General features: G+C 41.3%; 1 protein-coding gene across 2 annotated transcripts in view; it reads right to left on the bottom strand.

Moving 5' to 3' along the window:
* The window catches only part of TPD52 (tumor protein D52), a 94,396-nt gene that overhangs the window by 16,388 nt on the left and 64,916 nt on the right, over window positions 1-13,092 (bottom strand). For both annotated transcript variants that reach the window (XM_045561552.1, XM_045561551.1), the window contains exons 2-3: window positions 9,897-10,012; window positions 725-873 (exon numbers count right to left, since the gene is read on the bottom strand). In XM_045561552.1, coding sequence (XP_045417508.1) covers window positions 725-873; window positions 9,897-10,012 — 265 coding nt within the window. The remainder of the gene's footprint in view (window positions 1-724; window positions 874-9,896; window positions 10,013-13,092) is intronic.

Below are 13,092 nucleotides of genomic sequence, written 5' to 3'. Positions count from 1 at the left end.
GCACCTGAGTACTGTCATGTTGGATGCAGCTGGCCTCAGTACTGACGGTTAAATTGTAAAACAACTCTAAGCTCACCAGCTCAGCACATGGGCCTGAATATAGGCGACAGAGCAGTTCAGAATCTGTTGCTAGAAGCTTGCTCCTCCTTGTGCCAGGAAATGAAACTGCATTATGATAATGCTGTAACATACTATGTGTGATCGAAAAGACAAAAAGAGATTGGACTCTGCCATGAGCACATATCAGAGACAGTGACCCAAGAATCTTATAATACATACAAAGCAGGGTAAAAAAAGAAATATATTGGTTCCAGACCTGAGTTCAAGCCCTAACTTCACATTTTAAGAGATATGTGACCTCAAAAGTTATCTGAGCCTGTTTTCTTAGCTAGGGTCATCTTACCACCCACTCCACTGGGTTATTCTGAGGATGAAATGACACAATGTATATATTTGGCAAGTAAATATGTAACACTTTTGGAACTTGAATTTTATTTATTTAACTCACATATGAGGCTGGTTTTCTTTCTGTTCCCTAGAACAAATGGTCTGGAAAACCAAAGTTATAAAAGGGACAGGTACACTTGAGAATTCAAAAGAAAATGCCCTGTGTGGTCAAAAGAAAAGCTGCAGAGGCATCCTCATCCTCTTTCTCTTACCCTCCCCAGATGAGCAAAAGTATTCTTTACATTCCCTAGAAAAATGTATAATCAAGGGAACATACGCAGATGTTGCCGTCACATCTTGCCACCCTTTGGCAATGTTCTGTTTTAGTTCCTGTAGTGAACTGATTCCAAGTTTCCGCTTGATCTCTGCTAGGTGCTTCTCTTTCGCTGCTAACACTTGAGACAGAGTCTGGATTTCTTCTTCTACCTACGAGGAAGGAGGTTGGGGTGAGAATACAGCAAGAGTAATTCAGTAAGTTAAGATTATAAGTGCAAGACTATATACCCAAAATTGTAGAGTCATTTTTAAAACTTTTTTCAATTTATTTATATTTCTATTTAAAAAACACATATAATGTTAAGTAAACTGGTTACATGCAAATTTCCCCTGTACAGCTTCTCTTTCCTCTTCCATGGTAGCTCTTCACATGCCCATCTGCACATGTTCTTGGCCTTCCCCCCTCTCCCTATACTTCCTCACTTAGCCACCTGTAGGTTTAGGGCTCAAACCCTCCATACCGAGAATACTCAAATTATTGTAACATCTACTCTCCTGACCTCTGGGTCCACTTTTCCAGCTAAACATTTCTACATGGATGCCCAGAAAAACTCATATTTGTATACCAGATCAAAATAATGTCCATCCCCCACCAAAACAATCAAGCCAAACCCACATCCAACCTTCTTACATATTTCATGAGTTTATAGTAGATATGTCAGTTCCAGTGTCTGCCAAAGCCACAGCCATAATAAACCAAACTGCCTCCCCCAGAGAGCCCTGCAGAAGTCCTCTGTGGACCCATTATTGCTGATGGCTCAGACTCAGCTAGGCAGTTACAGGTGGGACCATGACCCAAGGACAGCCACCCATCAAGTGGCCAGGAACCAGTGATGAGCCTGGTGTGAGAAGAGGTACTTAACTAACCAGTCTCTCTCATCCAGGAACATGGTTTGAGAACTGGGATGACATTGAGTAGAAGATGGAAAAACTTGAAGAAAGATGCCTTGAAGGACAGGTAGGACACAGTGAGATGATGAGATGCTGTGGAAAGCTTAAATATACTTAAGCCAAAATGGCAAGCAGAAGCTATAAAGACAAGAAAACGACTGGCAGAGTAGAAGAAACAGCTCAACAGCAAAAAACAAACAAACAAAACCACAACCAATCCAATTAATTCTTCTTTTAATTGCTACATAAGCATCTCCACAGGAGAAAGATTCATGCTACTAACCTCAGAGGCAGGGTTTATGCTACTCTAAGCGGCCGGCAGCCAGAAATTTATTTTCTTGTTAGCCCGCTACCGGCAAACAGGATAGGCGAGATGGCTGCCTAGAGACATCAGTCGCCAGGTCATCTCAGAAAAAAGAGAAAGTTTCAGAAGAAAAAGCGTAGCCCGGGTGTAATTCTGAGGGAGGAGTGCCAGAACCTCTTGGAGACCCCCCAGGAAGAAGTTGTGGAGCAGAACGAGATTTCAGCAGAAATCCCCTCCCGAAGAATGTGGAGCCCCACGGAAAGGGTAGTTGCGGGTGTCTGTCCCTCACACCTCTCTGTGGCAGGCTGCGGGCCCCCGAACTGCCCGAGAGGCCTCCGCCTGCACAAGCCCAAGTGCTGCTGCCATGAGTGAACTGAGAGCCTCTGGAGAACGGAGCACCGGGCTGCCGGCCCTCTGGGGGTCACTCCCCTCACCACAGACCCCAGCGGAGGCAGTGGGTGCCATACTGTTTCTCCACCCATTGTGTGCCTTTCTTCTCCCCCAGGGAGCTTCAGCCCTTCGTTTGTCCTCACTAAATCCCACATAAACATTGCCCAAAACCTGCTCGGAAGGCAGTAGCCACAGGGGCCCGGTAGGTCCTGGGGAACTGTGTGATCCCGGAGTTTGGACACTCAGGGGAGGCTACCTTCAGGGGACAGGAGAGTGCAGCATGCCAGGGGGGCCCTCAGGACAAAGGGACAAAAGTCCCAGCTCTCCTCCATTCCAACTCTTCTCCTCTTCCTCCTCCCCTGCCCCACCCACTGCTGCTAATCCAGCCCAGGCGGTTCCGTGTGGGGTCAGCACAGATGCCCCGAGAGATGATTAGGCCAGAGCACTCGGGAGCAGCTGCCGCCAAAGCCGGCATGCCTGCCACACCCAGGCTGCCACAGAGTGGGGAGCACACCTTTCCCCTTAAAAACCCGCAGTGGATAGAGGGGTACTGGGCCCGTGACCTTTCCACCAACCATCCCCAGTGCCACCTGCCTGGCTGCTCCAACAGAGCAGGGCATACCCCACGGTGGAGGGACATAAGCCACTTGAGCACTCCATGGGCAACTCGGGACCACACACTTCTCCCTGGCACAGTCAGTGACTGAACTCAAGGGATCAGAGGACAGGTCCTCAGGCCAGATCCTGTACCCCCAGGACTTGATCGTGTCATTCAGGGCCACAGAGGAGAGATTTGCGAACTGATCTTGAGAGAGGAGGGAATCCAGGAGGGCAGAATCAAAAACAGAGTGCGGTGTGGGTCTAAGCTGCAGCACACTTGCTGAGTACCTCTCCCCCCACAGGAAAGCCATGCTTTCAGTCCAGACGGGGTACTGAGCAGAGAAGCTTGCGGCCTTCAGCAGCACTGCTGATAAGCTGGTTTGGGCTGCCACTTGTGGCCAGATGCTGGAGGGAGATCTGCAGGGCAAGGGAAGTAGGAGAAGAGTGAAATCCACTCCCACCTGCAGGACTGTGAATTCCAGACTGCCCCTCCCAACAAGCAGACTAAAATAGCCCGGTGGGGCTGCCTCAGCCCCTCCCCAGTGACTTTCCCCAGCAGCCCAGAGCAACCCCTGACCTCTGCTGTGACAGCTCTTGTGCCTGCCTTTGTGGAGCCTGAACAGGGACTCACCCAACCCACCCCTAACCAGCCTCAGTCCTCCACCCACCTCTGCTATGGATGAGAATAAGGAGTCCTGTGGGAGCTCCAGGGCCCCACCCTCTGGCTGGGACACATCCCAGTGCTTCTCCTGATTGACTGGAGCCAGACACAGGCCCCCAAACTACCACCGCAGCTGGCTCTCTCCTATAAGCACCTTCTACAAATGGAAACCCAAAACAAGGAGAAGCAGATATTCATCAGATAAAACAGACTTTAAATCAACAACACTGGAAAAAGACAAAGATGGTCATTATATGATGATCAAGGGATCAGTTCAACAAGGAGATACACCAATCCTAAGTATGTATGCACCTAACATGGGAACTCACATATTCATAAAACAAACACTACTAAACCTAAGAAAACAAATAAAGAGTAACTAATAGTAGTGGGAGATCTCAACACTCCACTGACAGAATTGGACAGATCATTGAGGAAGAAAATAAACAAAGAAACACTGGACTTAAATGAGACACCAGAACAAATGGACCTAACAGACATTTACAGAACATTCTACCCAAAACACAGAATATACATTCTTCTCATCAGCATGTGGCATATTCTACAAGGCAGACCATATGTTAGGTCACAAAACAAGTCTCAGCAAATTTTAAAAATTGAAATCATACCATAGATCTTCTCAGGTCATAGTGGAATAAAACTAGAAATAAGTTCCAAGAGGAACTCTCAAAATAATACAAATTCATTGAAATTAAACAACCTGTTGCTGAATGATCTTTGGGTCAACAATGCTATCAAGATAGAAATCAAAAAAATTTTTAATTGAATGACAATGATGACAGAAGCTATCAAAAAAAATCTCTGGGATACAGCAAAAGCAGTGCTAAGAGGGAAATTCATAACACTAAATGCCTACATTAAAAAGACAGATCACAAATTAACAACCTAATGTTACACCACAAGGAACTAGAAAAACCAGAACAAACCAAGCCCAAATCTAGCAGAAGACAAGAAATAACAAAGATCAGAGCAGACCTAAATGAAATTGAAGCCAACAAAAATAGAAAGGGTCATTGAAATGAAAAGTTGGTTCTCTGAAAAGATAAACAGATTGATAGACCACTAGCTAGAATGACCAAGAAGAGAAGAGGATTCAAATACATTCAATCAGAAATGAAAAGGAGGAGATGTTACAACTGATACCACAGAAATAAAAAAGATCATCCAATACTATTATGAACACCTCCATGCACACAAACTAGAAAACTGAGAGGAAATGAATAAATTCTTAGAAACACACAACCTCCCAAGTTTGAATCAGGAATAAATAGAAATCCTGAACAGACCAATAATGAATAGTGAGATTGAATCAGTAATAAATCTCCCAATAACAACAACAAAAGTCCAGGACCAGACAGATTCACAGCCAAATTCTACCAGACCTACAAAAAAGAACTGGTACCTATGCAAGTGAAACTGTTCCATAACATCAAGAAGGAGGGAATCCTCCCTAACTCATTCTATGAAGCCAGTATCACCTTGATACCAAAACCAGGAAAGGACACAACAAAAAAAGGAAAACTACAGACCAATATCCTGTTGAGCCTAAGAAATACTGATTTATAGAAATGTCCCACATATTTTTAGAGACAGATAGGATTTCAGAAGTCTTGCAAGGCTTTTCCCTAAAGTAAAATGTAAATGTGTTGGTTCGCATATCAAAAGCTGCCTCGCCTCAGGAGGGCATCTCAATGGTCAGTAGCAGCTGCTTCCCAAGGCTACACTGCAATCCGGGCCTATGGCTCTCACCTGTTTTGAAAGACAAAGCAGGTCTTGCCTAGAGCCACAGGATGCTAGAGCTGATCAACAAACACAGGCCACCGGAGATGAGAGCTGATCATAAGATACGCTGCCCGAGCAGGGCCCAGACGGAACCATGCGGTTACAGCAAATAGCATAAGAGACAGCTCATGTTTGACTTCTGAAATCTCTGTTCTAATACACAATAACCAGAGCCATGATGTCTCTGTTTTTGCTAAAGTAATAGCCTTATCATAAAACTTAGAAGTTTGCCCTAAGAAGATTTTATGATTCATTGTTCACCTAGATAGAGTTAGTTGAAGGATCTGTAGTAGCCTTTTAGAAGACTTTGACCCTAAACCAAACTACCTATTATTATGTAAACCCTGTTACCCTTGGCAACTGAAAACCTATACCTGTGCTATACGTATCTGTGTAAAACTTCAGTCTTGGTTGCATTTCCATGGGAAGAGATGTAACCTTCCAGGCACCCTGCTTTATCTATCTTCATAAATCTTTACTTTATAAACTATATCTTTGGCTCTGTGTATTATTTTTATTTCTGTTTCCTACTATTTTTTCATCCTTTGCGACAACCCCTGTCTGAGGGACCCAAACTTTTGCAGAGAGCATAGCTAACTCGCCGCAATACCCCTTATGAACATAGATGCAAAAATATCGACCAAATACTAGTAAACCAAATTCAACAACACGTCAAAAAGATAATTCACCAAGATCAAGTGGGTTTCATCCTAGAGATATAGAGATGGTTCAACATATGCAAGTCAATAAATGTGATTCACCACATAAACAGAATTAGAAACAAAAATCATATGATGATCTAAATAGATGAAAAAATGTATTTAACAAAATCCAACATCCCTTATGGAAAAAAACCTCAACAAACTAGGCATAGAAGTAACATACCTCAAAATAATAAAAGCCATTGGTAACAAACCTACAGCCAACATCCTACTGAATGGAGAAAAGTTGAAAGCATTCCCCCTAAGAAATGGAACAAGACAAGGATGCCAACTGTCACTACTTCCATTCAACATAGTGCTGGAAGTCCTACCCAGAGCAGCCAGGCAAGAGAAAGAAATAAAGGGTATCCAAATTGGGAAAGAGGAGGTCAAACTATCACTTTTCACTGATGATATGACCTTATAGCTAGGAAACCCCAAAGACTCTACCAAGAAACTCCTGGAATTGATTAAATCAGCAAAGTCTCAGGTTACAAAATCAATGTATGCAAATCAGTAGCATTTCTGTATACCAATAACTATCAAGCTGAGAGTCAAATCAAAGACTCAATACCATTCACAGTAGCTACGAAGAAAATAAAACACCTAGGAATATACTTAACCATGCAGGTGAAAGATCTCCACAAAGAGAACTACGAAACACTGAGGGAAGAAATCACACAAGACAAACAAATGGAAAAATATATCATGTTCATGGATTGGTAGAATCAACATTGTTAAAATGCCCATAGTACCCGAAAGTGGTTTACAAATTCAATGCAATCGCCATGAAAATACCAACAACATATTTCACAGATCTAGAAAAAATAATTCTATGCTTCATCTGGAACCAAAAAAGAACCCGAATAACCAAAAAAATCTTAAGCAAAAAGAACAAATCTGGAGGAATCACATCACCAGACTTCAAACTATACCACAAAGCTATAATAACCAAAACAGCATGGTATTGACATAGCACAATGCAATAGTACAGAAAATACATATATAAAACCATCCACATATAGCCAACTGATCTTTGACAAAGCAGACAACAATATACACTGGGAAAAGAAGTCCTAGTCAATGAATGGTGCTGGGACAACTGGAATTCCACTCTCAAGAATGAAGCAGGATCCATCTCTCTCACCACTCACACAAATTAATTCAAGATAGATAAAATACTTAAATGTAAGCATGAAACCATAAAGATTCTAGAAGAAAATGTAGGGAAAACTCTTCTAGATATTGGCCTAGGCAAAGAATTTAAGACGACGACCCAATGGCAATTACAAAAATAAGTAAATAGGACTTGATTAAATTAAAAAGCTTCTGCATGGCTGGGGAAACAATCAAAAGAGCAAACAGACAACCTACAGAATGAGAGAAAATATTCGCAAACTATACATCCGATAAAGGACTAATATCCAGAATCTATAAGAACTCAAACAAACAAGAAAAAGATAAGTAACCCTGTTAAAAAGTGGGCAAAAGACATGAACAGAAGCTTTTCAAAGGAAGATAAATGGCCAATAAACATGAAAACATACTCAACGTCACTAATCATCAAGGAAATGCAAATTAAAACAATATCACCTTACCCCTATTAGAATGCCTTTTATTAAAAAGTCCAAAAATAATAGATGCTGGAGTGGATGCAGAGAGAAAAGAACACTTATACACTGTTGGTGGGACTGGAAATTAGTACAACCTCTATGGAAAACAGTATGGAGATTTCTCAAAGAACTAAATGTCCATTAACTGATGAATGGATGAACAAAATGTGGTATGTCCATAAAATGGAATCTTATTTGGCCATAAAAAGGAAGTACTGACATGTGCTACAACATGAGTAACACATTATACTTGAAAGCTTTCCCCCTAAGATCAGGAAAAAAGACAAGGATGCTCATTTTCACCAGTGCTATTCAACACTGTACTGGATGTTTCAACCAGAGCAATTCAGCAAGAAAAACAAGTAAGAGGCATCCAAATTGGAAAGGAAAATTAAAACTATATTTAATCACATATGGCATGATTTTATGTATAGAAAATCCTAAATAATCCACAAAAAAAAATTCAAGCTCATAAACAAATTCAGTAAAGCTACAGAATACAAGATCAATATGTCAGCTAGACAAGGGTCTAGTATCCAGAATATATATATAACTCATACATCTCAACAGACAATCCAATGTTAAAAATAGGCAAATGACTCAACATTTCTCCAAAGAAGATATACAAATGGCCAATAAGCACATCAAAAGATGCTCAATATCATTAGTCATGAGGGAAATACAAATCAAAACCATAATGAGATACTATTTCACACCCACTAGAACAAATGGCCAATAAGCACATCAAAAGATGCTCAATATCATTAGTCACGAGGGAAATACAAATCAAAACCAGAATGAGATACTATTTCACACCCACTAGGATGATTATCATTAAAAAGACAGAAAATAACAAATGTTGCCAAGGATGTGGAGCAATGGGTGATAGGAACGTAAAATGACATCACTGCTATGGAAAACAGTTTGGCAATTCCCCAAAAAAGTTAAGCCATAACCATATGGCAAAGGCAATTCCACTTCTAGATATATATGCTGAAGAACTAAAACTAGGTATTCAAACAAGTATTTGTACATAAATATTCCTAGCTAACTATGCACAACCAACCAAATGTCTATCGACAGATGAATGGATAAAATGTGGTAGATACACACAATGGAATATTATTCAGCCATAAGAAAGGATAAAATACTGAGACATACTATAACACGGATAAACCTCAAAACCATTTATGCTAAGTGAAAAGCCAGATACAAAACTGTATGATTTGTAATACACTGTATAATTCCATTTATATAAAAATCCAAAAAAATTGTTAAATCCAGGGAGTTGGAAAGCAGATTAGCTGTAGCCAGGAGCTGAGGGAGGGGAGACTGAGGCTTAATGAGTATAGGGGTCTCCTTTAGAGGTAAAACAAACAAACAAAAATGTATGGAACTTGAAAGAGGTGACAGTTGCACAACACTGTGAATGTGTTAAGTGCCACTGAATTGTACATTTTAAAATGATTAATTTTATGTTACGTGAATTTCTTGGAAGAAAGGCAATTAGGAAAGGAGGAAGGAAGGAAGTTGGATGGATGGAAAGAAGGAAGGAAAAGAGGAAAGGAGGGAGGGAGGAGGTTTAGAAGTGCCTATCTCCACAGCACAGCCAACGGTAGAACAAAGTCATTGATGCAGCTGAAGAGTCAAGTGCATCAGACATCAGTGAGGTTCCCTAGAAGATATTCACTAGTACTCTTCTCATCCATTTCCTACTTCACACACTACTTTTCAGATCCACTTTACCCATATATACATTTCTCGTATAAAAACAAACGTCTCTGAGGCAGGAGGATCACTTAAGGCCAGGAGTTCAAGATTAGCATGGACAACACGGGAAGACCCCATCTCTAAAAAAAGCAAAGAAAAGAAAAAAGGGAAAAAAATTTTTTTTAATTAGCCAAGAGCGGTGGTACACACCTGTAGTCCCAGCTAGTCAGGAGGCTGAGGTGAGAAGCCCAGGAGTTCAAGGCTGCAGTGAGCTATGATTGCACCACTGTACCCCAGCCTGGGCAACAGAGCGAGACCCCATCTATTAAAAAAAAAATTTTCTATCACCCTCCTTCTACCTCCTCTCCCCTACTCAAGACCTCTGGGACAAGCAAACACATGGTGCTTTTTCTCCCCAGGAACTGACTGCATCAGTCACCACATGCTTTAGAAATACAAACGACAGTACTTTTAAAGTTCCAAAAGAAATCGTTCTTTACCTTTGCAAGTTCTCTTCTTAGCTCTTCTCGCTCCTCTTCCGATAGGGTCTCTGTAGTACCGATCGTGGCAGCAACATCTTCTCCTTCCTCCGGGACTGGGTCTGTTCTCAGCAGACCTTGTTGGGGATTAAAAAAAAAAAAAAAAAAGTCTGTAAGGCATGAAAGCTAGTAAAATTCTCCGTTAGGCTTCTCCACTGTCCCGGCCAGAATTGAGCCAATTAGGTTAGATCCACACATCACTTTTCTGGACCTTCAAATGACCTGGCTCTCCCAGCGAAGGACAAAAGAAAAGTCTGGGCAAACCACTAGAAACCACCAACTAAGACTCTGTCAAAATATGAATTTAGAAAATATAGCGTTCTTTCAGCTTCTGTTCAGTCTCAGTCACAATATAGTTACTACAGAGCAGAAGAGGTAGAGGCCCAGCATGGGATCTTGCCAAGGCTTTCAAATGCTGCATGAGTAAATCGGTATAAATTAGATGAAAGAGTTTGGCCCCTTCACAACCTAAGGGAGGAGTCTGTACATGTCTTCAGCTTCCTGTGCTGATCAAACCCAACGTGAAGGAACAACCACTGAAAGAACGAGATGCCCTAAAGAAATCTTTATTCCATTTCTTTCCATGAGTTAGTGGAGGTAAGAAACACCTTCTTGTAGCTTTTTAAAAACATATATCTCATCTAGATACCTTTAAAAAAGAATCCTAGTGTTATGTTCAGAGACATGACTGATCAACAGCCACACAGCAACCTTCCACATTAAGACCAATCCCGCAGTGCCTGGTCCCTGGCACAGAGCCCCTGGAGAGTGGCCAGGCAGGCAGCTTGCCCCTCAACTCCCCCCTCTCTTCCTGCCCAACCCCCATCTGCAAGGCTACGATGAAGCCAGCAAGGCACCCAAACCTTGGGTGCAAAATTGAAGGGGCCACCAAAACATTCAATATAAATATTTTGATGCAGTATTTTTTAAAAAACAAAGTTAATTCAAAAAATCCATGATGAACGAAATACCAAGATTTTAAATAGACTGGATCAGTTTGCTGATATTTCCCTTTGCCTCGGGCTCCAAAATGGCTCTGCACATACAGCGCTGTTGCTGATCCTGCCTTTATTTAAAAGTGTGATATTTTATTCACCAGGGATTTTTTTTGCATCCATTTTGACTTTTCAAAAATACTGCATTGACATATCATTTGATGACTGAGCTTTGTGGCACCCCTTAAATTTTATGCCTGAGGCAAGTGCTTACTGGCCTCAGTCGCCTTACCCTGGCCCCGATTCTGCCCATCCACTTTCACGTCACAGGTTTGGGATTTCACAGGCTCCTCTGGCAACAGATTTCTTGCATAGGGGACCAGAGAAAGGTTTCCTCCTCTACCTGCTATTCACCTCTTCCTGTCAGGGAGTTATCGCAGCCATTGCGACTGTTCCCCACCACCTCCCAGGACCATTCTGAGAAGTGCCAGTTCAGCCAAAGCAGCAATGTGGCATCCTGCCCAAAGCAAGATGCCAGGCAGCAGAGGCAGGGAAGAAAAACCAAGGAGAATAACCACACTGTTGAACAAGCAGCCAGCATCATGGCAAACATAAGAGAGCTATACGCATCAATGAGATAATGTGTATGTACATTGTGTACAAGTTACAAAGGCACTCGGTACACGGTCTATTTATTGTATACTAACTGCTCCATGGTAGTTAATAATTATAATAATAATCACCAGCATAATAGTACTAAAACAGTGTCTACCTGGAAAGTGTTTACAGAATTGTTACAGGCATAAAGTAATACAAATAAAACAATTCAAAATCTACAAACTGAACTGGCACATAATATGATTAAGCTCTTGAACGCACACACAGTATTTGACAGATACAATCAATAGGCAGAAAAGCTCAATGAATAATTGCTTCTGTGGTCTCCTCTAAGGGACTGCCCAAGTAAATTTCTATGATAGAAATCTGAAGAACAAAAACCATATGTACTCACTACTAAATTGAAACTTACAGATCAACACTCGGGTGCACGTGTGATAATAAAATTCAACAGAAATCAAGCAAGTGGGAGGGGGGAGGAGGGGATGGCTAAATTCACACCTAACAGGAACAATGCACACTATGTGGGCAAGGGACACGTTTATAACTGACTCAAACTGTACAAAAGCAATTCATACAACCAAAACGTTTATACCCCCATAATATTCTGAAATTAAAAAAAAAAAAACAAGAAATCTGATCATGTCCCCCTTCAGCTTAAAATCCTTCCGTGGTTCCTTACTGTTTTCACAACGAAGTTCAGCCCCTCAAGTTGGCACACAAGCCTGACTGGACCCATCTCCTGCTATCTGGCGTTGGCACCTCTTATTCCAACTCCTGCCAAATCAAACTGTGAACAAGGTGCTGCACTGTGTACCATCAGCAACCGTTTCCGAGGAGCCATGTGTGCTTGCAAATTTATCCTGTATATCATACTCTTTGACAAAAAGAGCACGAAATTGAGGATGGGAGACAAGCATACAAGTAACAATCACATAAGCCAATGTAGTAAGAACCATTACAGTTACCTATAAACATTCTTTATTTTATTTTTAATGTTTTGCTCAGCACTTCCAAGCCTTCCAACTAGAACAGGACTCAAAAATAGAACAAACAAAACTCAAGTACTAAACCATGTCTTTCACAGCAAAGATTCTTTCATGCTTTCTAATAAACACTATTTTGTAAATCTACTTAAGGGGAAAAATACAATATCTGAGTGCTAATGGTGTTTTATGCATACTGCCCCATTCCAAAAAGAATCTAAGAGAATTCTGATACTATTCAAGTATTCAGTTAGGCTCCCGGGGAAAATAAATCTCTCACAAGCACACTGGTTGAGTCTCAAGAAAAAAAATAAAATAAAAGAAATCTCTCAGAAAAGGAGACTACAGAGTTACCCACAGTTGGCTTCAGAAATGCCAAAATGCCTCTGAGATTTTATATTTAACATCTTAAGAAAGATGGTAATTACATGTTCTGCTTTTTTCACATTAGCCTGTAGGTGGCAGCAAATTATCAACAGTAAATTTTAAAGGTGTTTTTAAGATAATCAACTGGGGGGAAAAATCAGAAAATAAAGGACATGAATGAAGAATAGGAAACATGCCTTAGGAAAATTATTAGCCACAGCCAGCACCACTGAGCGCATTCTATCCATATCC

The sequence above is a fragment of the Lemur catta genome, chromosome 9 (genome assembly GCF_020740605.2).
Source record: "Lemur catta isolate mLemCat1 chromosome 9, mLemCat1.pri, whole genome shotgun sequence".
Taxonomy (NCBI): Eukaryota; Metazoa; Chordata; class Mammalia; order Primates; family Lemuridae; genus Lemur; species Lemur catta.
The sequence above is the reverse complement of the archived record's forward strand: the minus strand, read 5'-3'. Positions and strand labels throughout refer to the sequence as shown.